General features: G+C 34.3%; 1 protein-coding gene across 1 annotated transcript in view; it reads left to right on the top strand.

Moving 5' to 3' along the window:
- Positions 1 to 3,506: 3,506 nt before the first annotated feature.
- LOC132306832 (myosin-9-like) overlaps positions 3,507 to 13,512 on the top strand; it is a 55,871-nt gene continuing 45,865 nt past the window's right edge. Inside the window, exons 1-14 of the mRNA XM_059804400.1 lie at positions 3,507 to 3,952; positions 5,871 to 5,999; positions 8,563 to 8,706; positions 8,837 to 8,982; positions 9,068 to 9,224; positions 10,252 to 10,310; positions 10,428 to 10,587; positions 10,694 to 10,843; positions 10,921 to 11,057; positions 11,144 to 11,290; positions 11,426 to 11,527; positions 11,633 to 11,690; positions 11,776 to 11,877; positions 13,430 to 13,467. Of these exons, the coding sequence (XP_059660383.1) occupies positions 3,950 to 3,952; positions 5,871 to 5,999; positions 8,563 to 8,706; positions 8,837 to 8,982; positions 9,068 to 9,224; positions 10,252 to 10,310; positions 10,428 to 10,587; positions 10,694 to 10,843; positions 10,921 to 11,057; positions 11,144 to 11,290; positions 11,426 to 11,527; positions 11,633 to 11,690; positions 11,776 to 11,877; positions 13,430 to 13,467 (1,532 nt within the window). The 5' untranslated portion in view covers positions 3,507 to 3,949. The remainder of the gene's footprint in view (positions 3,953 to 5,870; positions 6,000 to 8,562; positions 8,707 to 8,836; positions 8,983 to 9,067; positions 9,225 to 10,251; positions 10,311 to 10,427; positions 10,588 to 10,693; positions 10,844 to 10,920; positions 11,058 to 11,143; positions 11,291 to 11,425; positions 11,528 to 11,632; positions 11,691 to 11,775; positions 11,878 to 13,429; positions 13,468 to 13,512) is intronic.

Here is a 13,512-nt window from a genome sequence, read left to right as displayed (position 1 = left end):
GATTAAGAATCATCCAAACGAATGGCATCACCTACTTTCTAAGGCTCTTTGGGCTTGCATAAATTCAAAAAGATCAAGTACTGGCGTCACACCATATATTCTTACATACGAACATGATGCCGTTCTTCCAATGGAAATGACCATAAGGTCTGCAAGGGTCCAAAACAAGCTCACTCCAGTAGATTACGACCATGCCATGTTGGTAGAATTGAAAAACCTTGATGAAGTTCGTTTTAATGCCTTAAACCATATTATTGCTCTCAATAGAAGAAAGTCATGCGGGCATACAACAAAAAAGGTTAAGGCAAAGACATTTGTTGAAGGAAACCTGGTATAGCAAGTCAGATTTTCACCAGGAGTCAAAGACAAGGAATATGGAAAGTGGACCCCTAATTGGAAGGGTCCTTATTTGGTTGAACGAGTCCTTGGAAAAAGGAGCTTATAGATTAATGGACATAGATGGAGGATCCCACAAGCATCCGGTGAATAGGGTATACTTGAAAGAGTATCACCCTTCCATCTATGAAAACTGGAAATCCATAATCATTTAACCAGCCACATAACATGGCTGGTATCTTCCTTTCCAAGTAGACTGGAAAGTTGAAAAGGAAGGGTAATGGCCATACTTCGGCCATTCCAAGAAGGAAAAACTAAGTACTTGGAAAAGTACATTGGCTAAAGTTATGAAGCAGACCTAGCTGAATTTCCAAGATCAGCTGATTTCCTAAGTATGGAGCATTTCATTGAGAAGAGGCTACATTACATGGTCCATGTTCTATTCATACTAGAAATTACTCATGTTGCCTGTATATACATGCATTTCCATGTTAGCAATTCCAAGTTAAGTCCAGCCATATTGAAAATACTTCAGCAACTTTTTCTTATCCCTTTGCTTTATACAAAACATCTTTTTTCTTTTTCTTTTTTTTTTTTTTTTTCCCCAGTACTTCCAGTTCTTCTTCTTCAATTTCTTTTTCTTCTTCTTCATGATGGCGGAATTCAAATCCCATGCCCTATTATCAAGTTGTTCCACAAGGCATGGAATTTGGGGGGCATATGTTTACTCAATTATTTTTGACCCAATGGAAAGGCGACATGTGGTAAGTTCCAATGGAACTGACCACGCTGGATCGCAACTCTTATGAATTATTATTAGAAGCTATGTAATATTACGTAGTAATTAGACAAGTGGGTCAGTACAATCTTACTATGTGGGGTTTTCTATTTTTAAAGGAAAGAGGCGAGTCCTATTAGAACTTGCCATCTTTAAAGTAAGGGTTCACATATTCTTATTTGGAAAAGGGATTATTTCATGGAAAGACTACCATACATGCAACCTCATACAATTATTCAAGACAAATTCAACCAATTAGCTCTCAACACATGGCGAGTTCTATGGAACTTACCATAGTATATCAATGCTTTTAGAGAATTGTTGTTATGAAAGGTTTATGGGTAAAAATCGTGTATCCCTAAGTAATTGGAGGTTTCCTATTATGGCAAGACCTAAGTTAACTAAGCAAAGAAGAGTCCAAAAGTCCTGCACTTATGACTGGAATTACATGAATTTCTTTACATTCATGTAATGCACTTTCAATATGTTTAATTCAAGTCCTGCACTTATTATTCCTACTTTCCAGCACTTTACTTTAAAGTTCTGCACTTTCAATACTGCTTTCCTTTCCACTAGTCATAGAATAGTCCAAAAGTCATTTTTCAAGGCAAAAAGAATCTCTGAAGGTGGTAATTCAAGTCATTCGTACAATCGCCTGATCCCTACAATCTCCTACTGGATAGTTGTTCGGATATCCACTTTGGAACGACAGCAGTTCCTGGCACGCCCGACATTCACCTTCCTTTCCAAGTGGTTTTTAGGAGTCGAACACATATAATTAATAATTAATAATATTGTAAAAAATAATTATTTAAATATGCAATTCAATATTTAATTAAACATGCAATTTGGTATTTAATTAAACATGTAGAATAATGCAACAAAATTAATATTATTAAAATAAATAACTTGGACCGAGGCTAGTATTTGATAGTATGTCCTTAAAACAATTTACGCGCCGCATGGTGTTGACAGACTCCATGACACTTGTCTTTCAGGATACAATGGTCTATATCCACCAGTAGCAGTACTTCAAACTCATTGATATGGTGAACCTCCTCTGTGTAATACTCTCTCTGACTCAAAAATGCATCTATACTATATAAATAAAGAATTGAGTGCAATCTGAACCAAATGGCTCGGACCAATTTTAATATGGCCCATTCGTATTGTTCTTGGGTCTAAGTGGCTTTGACCACTTGACCTATGGATTGAACCTACACCCATTTGGGTTCGGTTCGTGTTGAAAGAATGTGAGAAGAATGAAAAATGAACGAATTAAAATGGTAGCCAAAAGTGGGTATTTATAGAGTAAATGGTGCCTTTTAGTTATTAGATGTGTCCCTTTATTGGCATCCACGCTTATTCATTTTGGGTTGCAATGGTTCAGACATAAGTTTGGGTTACATTTTTTCCTCTCATGATCTTTTTATCGCACCTTTTAAGTGCAGTACATCCCTTAACAATATGAGTGAATGTTGATTACATTCACAGTTTTTGTCTCAAGGACAATCGAAGTTTTCTTGATAAGTTAACTGTGTAGTTTATTATTGTTCATGTCATTGCGTGTGAGGGACCTTACACAGTTAATATTCACGTTGCAGTATAACGTCACATGCATAGATATATTGAAGACAAGTTTCATTCACATATTCCAACATTAACCAAAAAGTGACACTGTTTGGGCGAGAATGGGAAGAATAGACCATATGATTCTAATATAGAATGCTTCGTGAGGATTTAGGCTTTGAGAAAGGCGTGTGATCATACAATTCCAAGCTTGGTGGAAGATTAGTTGGGCAAAGGATAAGGAAGCTGGGAGAGAAACAACCGTCGAGTGAGTGAGTTTGAAATCGAGGGATGGTTTTGGTATTTGTAAGCAAATGACATGAGCATGGATTTTCTGAAACGTTTTCAGGCTGTTGCATCCATGCCAAAGAGAGAGAATGCAATGAGTTGCTGCAAAGGAGTTCTTCAAATCAAATGTCATAAAAAGAATGCACTAATTATTTTTTAAAATTATAATTATCAACTATCTAATTAGTATTTGTTACTTCAGACTCATTCTGACTTAACTATTTTGATATTTTGAAATTATATAATTTTAAGAAAATATTTTTGTATTATATAATTTTTTAAAAAATATTTAGTATTTTAGAATAAGAACTAATAATGTATTTCTTTAATAATATTTTCTAATGTATTTCTAATTATTTTGTTTAAATCAATTTAATTAAAAAAATAGATAATTTTATTATTTAGGGCTGCTAATGGTAGTTTCCCTTCTTTAGTTTGAATTGTTTCCTTCACTTTTCATAAAACAAAACTAGGCATAAAGAACCAATATTCGGTGTTAACAATCCCCCGCCAAAAACGTCTTCGCGGGAGGGAGGGAGAGAGAGAGAGAGGGAGGGGAAGGGGAGAAAAGAGAGCCACAAGAATCTCTGACAAAGCGGCGAAGTTCTGTGACAGCTCAACGGCTCCGAACTTGTAGGGTTTTCCAAGAATGTCACCTCCAGAGACCAAACGACACCAACAGGCACACAAAACTCACAACGGCTGCGATCAACGACCGCTTCAATTCAGATTTGTTGCGCATCAATCCAATCGTCCGTTTAATTTCCGGCGAATCACCAATTTTCCGGCATTCAACGCCCGTTCCACGACCTTGCCAAAGAAATTCAGTTCTCCATCATTCTTTTACAATCTCGGTAACCTTCACGTGAATGCGCCAAATTTTGGCTTTAAGGTTTGGACAAATGTGGTTCTTGATTCGAAAGCTCAGCCAAAGAAGAAGAAATTCGATGTAGTTGGGGTTTTTATTGTGTAATCGAAATGGTATGTGGGTTCGAACATGACTTTACATTGCTTTCTTGATCTGAAATTTTTCACTATTATATATGAATTGAAAATTTTGTAGATGGGCATTTCATCTTTTTTCCTGTTATCTGATGCATAGAAATTTCAGGGTTTAGTTTAAATATCGTTAATTTAAGTAGAACTTTGTGAAAAAAAAACATCATAGATTATGAAAGAAGACACGAACCACATTCAATCTTGGTAGATAGTATACATAACTCAGCTGTAAAGCCTTTGTTTAACTATTTGGGGTTGGTTCCTAGCTACCTAGATAGTACATACATTACAAAAGAAATTAAGAGAGGAGGTAAAATCAGAGTTTGAGATATAAAATGCACTCGTGAGTGAGATGCATCAAGTATATGAACTTTTTGAAACTTATATAAAGTGAAGATGTTTTTATGTTGGGATGGATTTGTGGAGTGGTTAGTGTTGGTATAAAGTCAATATGTGCAATCGGAAACAAGACGTCGCGCTCCATTCTTCATAGTGTATTATTGTTTGCACAACAATGGTAAATTGAGAATCTCTACATTGACTAACTAGTAACTACCCGTGGCAGTGTGAGAAACTTATAGCAACTGCTACATAAATCCTTATAGCAACTGCTACATAAATCCTTTGTCTAGTAGATGATTGTGATGGTTGCAGAGAATGAGTTTCTTTGTCTAGTAGAAAAAATTTGTCCTTTGAATACTAGGTGTACAGTTTTGATGATATCACCACTAAGAAATCTAAAAGAGGGAATTAACCATTTTCTAACTGAAATTGGAGCCAAGAATCACCAGAAGATACATATTAAATCAGTACAGAAGATGAAATAATTTGTCTTGTGCCTGCGCATAAAAAAAATTTGATGGGTTGGAAATAATTCAGTTCTCAAGAGTATATTTTAATTGTACACAGTCGTCGTTGTTGTTGAGATAAGAAGAACGCAGATTCATTGGAGGTTTGGGGATATATTTGCAACTTCCACTGAAACTTTAGAGATGCCCAATTATAAATTATAATGTATTAGAAGCTTTGCTTTCTCAGTGTTTTGTGGATTCAAATATTGTTCTTGGGTCGTTCCAGTTGAATTTGCAGAATAATATTGATGATAAGATTAAATAACAAAATGCTTTACAAATTTGCTGTCACATAATACCTGATAACTAATTATTAACGTGACTGTTTATAATGAAAATATTAACAACTTTTATAATGTTGATTGTAAATGTACAGTAATTGTCTAATGAAGGAAGCATATATACTTGAGAAAACTTCTATCTAAAGTAGAAGGCAATTGCATTGATGCTTGCTAAGTCTCTGATATTGAATGCTAAATAACATATATAAGATTTAAAAATACTTAAATGCTTATCCACAAATTTAGTACGACCGCATTAACATTAACAAAATAAGAATTCTTTTAGGCTCTGAAAGCAAGAAGAAATAATCTATATAGGATAGTTAACAAAAATAGAAAGGAAAGAAGAAAAAAAATCAAACAAAGTGAAATGTTAGACATCTCAATTTTTTTTTTTTTTTTTTTTGCGTTTCTTGACCAAGCAGATAAATGGATTATAATGACAATATGTCGGTGTTTTCAGAGACGTTGATGCACTATGGATAAGTCTATTGGTTTGCGCTTAGTGTCTTTTCTTTTAATGGCCCAAGCTTAAAAAGGCTCGTGGTAGGCAGACCAGCTTGATGAACTAAAATCTTGAAAATGTAGCAATGAGATACACACATATGTGTGTGTGTGTATATATTGATATTGATGTATTCTGAAAAGGGATTTTGGATAAAACGGATCAGATTTTTTCTATCACTAATATATATATTTATCCTCACCAGTTTAAGCTTTTAATCTGATGTTATATTAAACTGAACTTATATTAAATTATAAATGCAGGGCGCTGCAGTGAATATCATTGTAGGTTCTCATGTTTGGGTTGAAGACCCAGATGTTTCTTGGATTGATGGACAAGTGTCAAAAATTAATGGCGAGGAAGTCGAGATCCATGCTAGTGATGGAAAGACGGTAATTCGAGTTCAGACTCTGTGAAATAACATTCATTTTAAGTGAATTGATTTTTAAATTTATCCGACTTCATGATCGTTTTTCTGGTTATTTTTTTGCGAACTTTGGGTTTCAGAATATATTGGATGGGTGTTTTGTATGGTTCTATATGGTTTATGTCCGTTCCTTTTTTAATGATATTTTTTAGTCAAAAATATAATAACCCAATTGTACAACATGTGATTTTGATGGAGCAAACAAATATATACCATACATGCACTTTTGATTCTTAAATTCCTCATCTTCACAAGAATATCAATACAATTCTTATTGCCTTGTAATCCAGTGGAAAGAGCAAGCGGATGTTTATTTTTGTATCTTGTACATTGATCCATTTGTAGAGAAATAGTGCCATAGTTCTAAAATATGCCTTGGAATTTGATCAAAAGTTTGAATTTTGATTTTGTCATCCTTGTTTTGGGAACTTCCTTCAAGTTTAGACTGGTAAAAGGAATATTGAAAAGAGACTTAAGCCTGCTGTCTGTTTGTTACAATAGGTGTAAGCCTACACCTTTTTTTTTTTGGTTATCACCAAAAGAACCAGGAAGTCTTAAGATCAAAAACTGGAACTCCATAGAGTGACTTTCGAGGGTTTGAGAGACCCAATAATGACTTCACAATCTAATTATGCTAAATTCATTAAGGTAGATGATTAAAAAAATACTCTATTGGATGTAATTATATTAAGGTTATAGAAAACCTACGATCTCACTCTTGGTTTCTCCTATAACTTTTAGTCCTGGCCCTTGATACTACTAAAAAATTCGCACGACTATTTTAAAAGCTTCAGACCTTAATTACAGCATATGAAACTGAATGAAAAGAATGAGCATCCCAAGCTGTTATAATAAACAAAGGCTGTTTTTTAAGTAACTACTCAAAACCAGCCATGGGACCACAATAGGCTCAGTGGGGCAGCTGCCCTCACTCAAATTTTCTATTCTACTTTGATATCTAAGTTTCTCAAAAGTTTTAAAGTTGCCCCCCTTCAGTGTTTTTAAAACCCTCTTTAAGTCTTCGACAATAATTATAGTTTAGTGACTGGGAAATGATACTTTCTCTATTTACCGGAAAAAGAAATGATACTTCCACCTAGAATATGAAATTTAACAATCAGTGATTCAGATTATACTGATACAAATTCTGACACCTATCCTATCTGATAATGGGTAAAATATTCAATTCCCCAGGGGTAGCGGTTATATGATACCCTAGGTCAATGAAAATCCCATCCTTTCCATGATGGTAGGAAATAGTGAATTAGTATTGGCTGAGGGTACTATTTTTCGGGTACCCCCAGGGTACTGAACACCTACTCCTGGTAATGCTAGTCATATAACAAGTGGATTCACCAGTAGTCAGATACAATATGAGAGTCTCTTTTCTCAGTAAAAGTCAATTAGTTTAAGTTATTTCTACTGCAAAGATTTTTAAAGAATTGGATACTTTTTGGGTTTATTGTTATTTTTTTCCTAGTCCATAGTTTGATTCCATGTTGCAGTTTTGGAATTTACTGATGAACTAACACTTATTTTATATTCATAATTCTTGCTAGTTATATATCTGATGTAGTTTGTAAAGTGTGAAGTTCATATATTTCTTTTCGGAACTCCAACAAGAACAGCTTCTGTTTTAAAAAGGTTTATTATCTTCATGAGGACTGATTGTCTTGCTGTCACATGTAACTTAGTCACTGCTTGTTCCTATTATTGGTCTTGTTCTTCTCTGCTTCTTGAGTTTCCCATTCCCGTTATTCACTGGAGAAGTTGCAAATAATTTTGTGCAAGATTTCATATCCTTATTGTTGTAAATGAATGGTTAAATTCTGCCAAAGAGTTGCACAACTTCATTCTCGATTTTTATTTTTATTTTTATTTTTTCGCAGTACGATATAATCAGTTTTCTACTAAGAGTGCATGCTTGGCGTTGCTGTAGCTTGTAATAAGCACTTTTTTTTTTATAAAAATAGAACTGTCAAACATGTGCTGCCTTTGGAAAATCAGATAGTGTTTGGCGACAGAATTTAAAGAACTTTTCATAAATATTATGTTTCCATAAATACATTGTTTATTTTATAATTTTTTTCTTTTTTTGTTACCAAATACAATTAAAAGCACTTTTAGCCCTTCCAATCACAATGCCAACTTGCTCTTAGTCTCTTCTTTTTGCAAAGTTCTATATGTAATAGTTCATATGATTACCCGGTTGACAAATGGAGAAAGAGTACCTCTTCAGATGCAGAATCCTTTGATCATAACAACTTCTCCTGACCATCACTTTGTAAGGATTCACGTGCCTAGCCTTGTCATTGAGTGGAAAATGTAAAACTTAAGACTGATTCCAAAGATTTCATGTTAAATAATGAGTACCTGTGCTACTTGAGGTTAACCTTTGGAATTTGCAAACTAAATATCACGTTTGTTTATACTTATCAAAAAAAAAAAAAAAAATATCACGTATGTTTGATTTTTTTATTTGGCTTCAATCATCTGTTTAAAATATCTCATACTTTTAATTTGGCTAGGTTGTTGCAAATTTATCAAAACTTTACCCCAAGGATGTGGAAGCTCCTGCTAGTGGAGTTGATGACATGACTAAGCTATCATATTTGCATGAGCCAGGAGTTCTCCAGAATTTGGTGACTAGATATCAACTCAATGAAATCTATGTGAGATTATTTTCCCTTCAGATTTATTTCATCAATTAATTCCTGTTCACCCTTGTGAGACAAAGCAATGAATCACTGCAGCTATGGGCGGCTTGTCATAATATTGTATCCTACTTTGACATTATGGCAGACTTATACCGGAAGTATACTTATCGCCATTAATCCATTCCAAAGATTGCCTCATCTGTATGATGCTCACATGATGGAACAGTACAAGGGAGCACCATTTGGAGAACTGAGTCCTCATGTTTTTGCAATTGCTGACGTTTCTTACAGGTGGATGTGTATTACATTTACATTCTACACTGGTTGTCTAAAAGGATGATGCAAATAATGTTTTTGATTTCTTGAAATGACTCAGGGCAATGATCAATGAGGGGAAAAGCAATTCTATCCTGGTAAGTGGTGAAAGCGGGGCTGGTAAGACTGAAACCACCAAAATGCTTATGCAATACCTTGCCTATTTGGGTGGCCGTAAAGTCACTGAAGGACGGACGGTTGAACAACAAGTTCTAGAAGTAAGATGCATTTTCTGACCCTAGTTCTATTCTTTTGAATGTTTTAAAAGGTCAGCGGGGCTTATGTTTTAAGGAGTGGGTCATATAAGGGCTTGAGGCTTGGATCCCAATAAATTTATGAGCTGTGTATTTAAGAATTATGACAGACACATGGCATTGGTGTCTAAGTTGGATACGAATTTTTTATAAGATTACTTCCTAAGGTTAATGTATATTGTTACTTTGAATGTGGACACTGCTTAGAAAGTCCAGTATTTGACGATTAAATAAAGGCAAAATATGGATTTCCTTCCAGCAATGAAGACAATATATTATGGGTGTCGGTCCTACACTAGTGATACTTCAAGTTAGAGGTGGAAATGTGATGAACTCATGAACATGTCTTAGTCATATGAATCATACACTAGAGTTAAGTTTCAGTTATTAGAGTAATGAAATTACCCATCTTGTTTCATTCCATTTAAATTATTATGCTTACCATTTCTTAAATAGAGAAGAAAAATTCATTAATAAAACTAACATTGCATATAGGAGCTAATAGCTATATTGCCGAAGTGGTGTGATGGACACTAGATGGTGAAACTATAAAATGATAGCTATAGGAATATAACAATATAATGCAGTTCCCAGCCAAACTAGGCTTAGATAAATGTTATTTTTTAAAGAAATGGACACCATTCCAACAGGTCGTCTATAACATTGTCTCTCATACAATTCCTCCCATTTTTTTTCTTCTTTTATCTGCATTCTTCAAAATAAGATGATCCACAGTGAGGGCCATTTTCATGGTAGTTGGTTCCTTAAAACCCTTTTAAGGCTTTATTTTGACATTATAAATTCTCAAACTAGATGATGCAGAAGTAAGCTGCACGGCTTGTGTCTCTGATTTTCGAAAACTTACTTCAACTTCTTAGAATGAATATGCACTATCTTTTAGCTGTAATTTAAAGCCTCCTTAATGGTTTTTTCTTTTTTTAACCTAACTTCAACTCATCTGAGACTTTTGTCCTACTTGATGTAAATGCAGTCGAATCCAGTTCTTGAAGCATTTGGCAATGCAAAAACTGTTAGAAATAACAATTCCAGGTATACTGCTGCTAAAGTCATGTTATATCTACTTGTTTAAATGCATTCAAACAATGAAAATTTTGAACTTCGTTTGCTCTAAATGGTGGTCATTTAGATATTTTATTATTGGTGCAGCCGTTTTGGTAAATTTGTCGAGATTCAATTTGATAAGCATGGAAGAATTTCAGGAGCAGCCATTAGAACTTACCTTCTAGAGAGATCTCGTGTTTGCCAAATTTCTGACCCTGAGCGCAACTATCATTGTTTTTACCTTCTTTGTGCAGCACCTCCGGAGGTAGGGTTTTCACCCATTTTAATCTTTCATATTGCATAGCCCTTGCTCAAGATTCCATGAATTTGTAACCACAGCATTCATTTTAACAGTTTCCAAATCTTATCAGGAAATTGAGAAATATAAGTTGGGAAATCCTAAATCATTTCACTATCTCAATCAGTCAAATTGCTATGAACTTGTTGGTGTAAGTGATGCTCATGATTATCTTGCCACTAGGAGGGCTATGGATGTTGTCGGAATAAGTGCGAAAGAACAGGTATAACCTTTGGACTGAACTATGTGTATAGCTTTATGCGGTAGAAAACTGCAAATAACCTCGTCTATCTCTTTCAGGATGCTATTTTCAGAGTTGTGGCTGCAATTCTTCATCTTGGTAATGTTGAATTTGCCAAGGGGGAAGAAATTGACTCATCAGTTATAAAGGATGAAAACTCCAAATTCCATCTTCAAATGACATCAGAACTTCTCATGTGGGTTTAGAGTCTTGATTTTTTCATGGCTTGATATATCCTCTTTGTAGTTGACGACATTTGAAATTGATTTAATGCTTTTTTAGGTGTGATCCTCTTGCACTGGAAGATGCATTAATGAAGCGTGTCATGGTCACCCCAGAAGAAGTTATCAAGAGAAGTCTTGATCCTATTGGTTCAACAGTTAGCAGGGATGGCTTGGCTAAGACAATATACTCCCGCTTGTTTGACTGGTAAGACAAGCACATCCAGGTCATTGTTTTCACTTTCTTGATTATATGTCTGAATAGTTTATTCTGTTCGGGCATAGTACAAAGTAATTTGAGGTGCTGATTCGATGCTAAGGTCAGGAATTTTATTGTATACAGGTTGGTGGATAAGATTAACTTCTCAATAGGGCAAGATCCTAACTCAAAATCTTTGATTGGGGTCCTTGACATCTATGGTTTTGAAAGCTTTAAGACTAATAGGTATTGGTTGATTAATTGAAAAAAATGGGATCAAATAGTGAAATTAGTATTTTTTTTGGCAGATTAGTTATAGTGAGTTAAGTACTTCTAAATCCATCATTGCAGTTTTGAGCAGTTCTGTATTAATTTCACAAATGAGAAACTGCAACAACATTTCAACCAGGTATGGTACGATGTTTATCGTGCTTGACAACATTGTTTTAAATTGTTTTATCAACTTATAATTGAAGCATTTTGATGTCATTCAGCACGTGTTCAAGATGGAGCAAGAGGAGTACACAAAGGAGGAGATAGACTGGAGCTACATAGAATTTGTTGATAATCAAGATGTCCTGGATCTTATTGAGAAGGTTTCTCCTTTTAGTCTAGTAGCTCTTGCTGACATTTATGATTTTCTTTATTCGTCTTTTGCTGTAGGCTGTGGCTATATTTCATTCTTAAAAATTATACTCTAGCCTTAGTCTGTAGGCAAGGAACTTTATATAGAGGGTATCACTGGATAATAATGTGAAACACCTTATGTTGGACTTCATCCCCTTCTATTCTTCCAAAAATTTGCACGTAGTGTGGAGATCACTTGGCCACAAAGGTCAGTGTTATTGAAATTGGTTGGACAACATAAAATATTATTTACATGTTGTATTGTTTAAATTTCTTTTCCTTTTGGTTTCGGATTTTGTGTGTTTCTGTTTATTGTGTATGTATCTATGGTTTTTTAGTTTACATCTACATATATCAATATCTGTATAGTTTCATTTAGCGTCATGAGATTTCTATGTTTTAACGACTTAAAATGAAGGGCATACAGTTTATCAGGAGAAAACCAAAATCTTGTGATATCCTCATTCTGTAGGCAAGTGATTTTTCTAAGAGTATAACACTAGCTACTAATGAGAAAGAGCTTAGGAACTTTATCCTATCCTACTGTTCCCAAGATACAAGTACAGTGAAGAGACCACTAGGCAACAACAGCCAGTGTTCATTTAACTGGGGGAACAACAGAAATTGTTATTTACAAGTTGTATCATTTAGAATTATATTGTTTTCCTTCTTGAAATTGTTATTTAGTGGTATTTTCTGTTTATACTTGTAACTGAAACAATGAACCCAAAATATACTGGCACTTAAGAACAATGATGTGTAAAATTAACCAAGGCATTTGGTTTTGAAACATTTAAACATTTTATTTGTAGTTCTCTTCTTCAAAGTGGAAAAAAAAAATAAAAAATCTAGGAATAACTTCCAAGAGTTATCTAACCTAGAAATATCTAAATATATTACTAAGACAAGATGCCTGAAAGTTTGTATTGAATCGGATTTTACTTTCTAAAAGCAGAGAATATGTTGTTATAGCTGCCACAAGATTTATTTTATTATATTGCAAAGGTTTGGAAGGCCCGCTGGAAAGCTGTTCTCTATTTGATCATTAGGCAGTTGAATCTTATTCCTGGATAAATGGATGTTTGTACCTGATACATGATTTTAAAATTTGATACATTTGCAATGAATTAGTGGCTACACGTACCGCCGTGCAAAGGAAGTGGGATGATAAGCATAGGGTGAAACTTGGGGAAAGTATGTTGCCAAACATACCTTTCTCTAGGCTTTTTATCCTTTTGCGTATTCAAGCTCTCCGAATTGTACTGTTATTTATGTATCTGTTGTAGGTTTATTGTTATGGATAAATGATTTTAGGAGACGATATGTTTCCAAAATTGATTCCCTGATCTGGTCTTGTTTTGCAAGCTACGATACATTTCTTTATAATAGTTGTTGCTACATAAGAATTTATGTATTCTGAATAGATTTAGCATACCACAATTAGTGCATTGTTACTCAGATATCAATTCATCAAAATCTAAAGTAATTTTACAAATAATTTTATTTGTATTACTGTTGCAGAAACCTGGAGGGATCATTGCTCTGCTTGATGAAGCCTGGTAGATAATATTTCCTCACTATTTGTGTATCCATGCATTTAAATA

The sequence above is a fragment of the Cornus florida genome, unplaced genomic scaffold (assembly GCF_030987335.1).
Source record: "Cornus florida cultivar Cherokee Brave unplaced genomic scaffold, ASM3098733v1 CherokeeBrave_3.0.0_Hap2_Chr05, whole genome shotgun sequence".
Lineage (NCBI taxonomy): Eukaryota > Viridiplantae > Streptophyta > Magnoliopsida > Cornales > Cornaceae > Cornus > Cornus florida.
The sequence above is the reverse complement of the archived record's forward strand: the minus strand, read 5'-3'. Positions and strand labels throughout refer to the sequence as shown.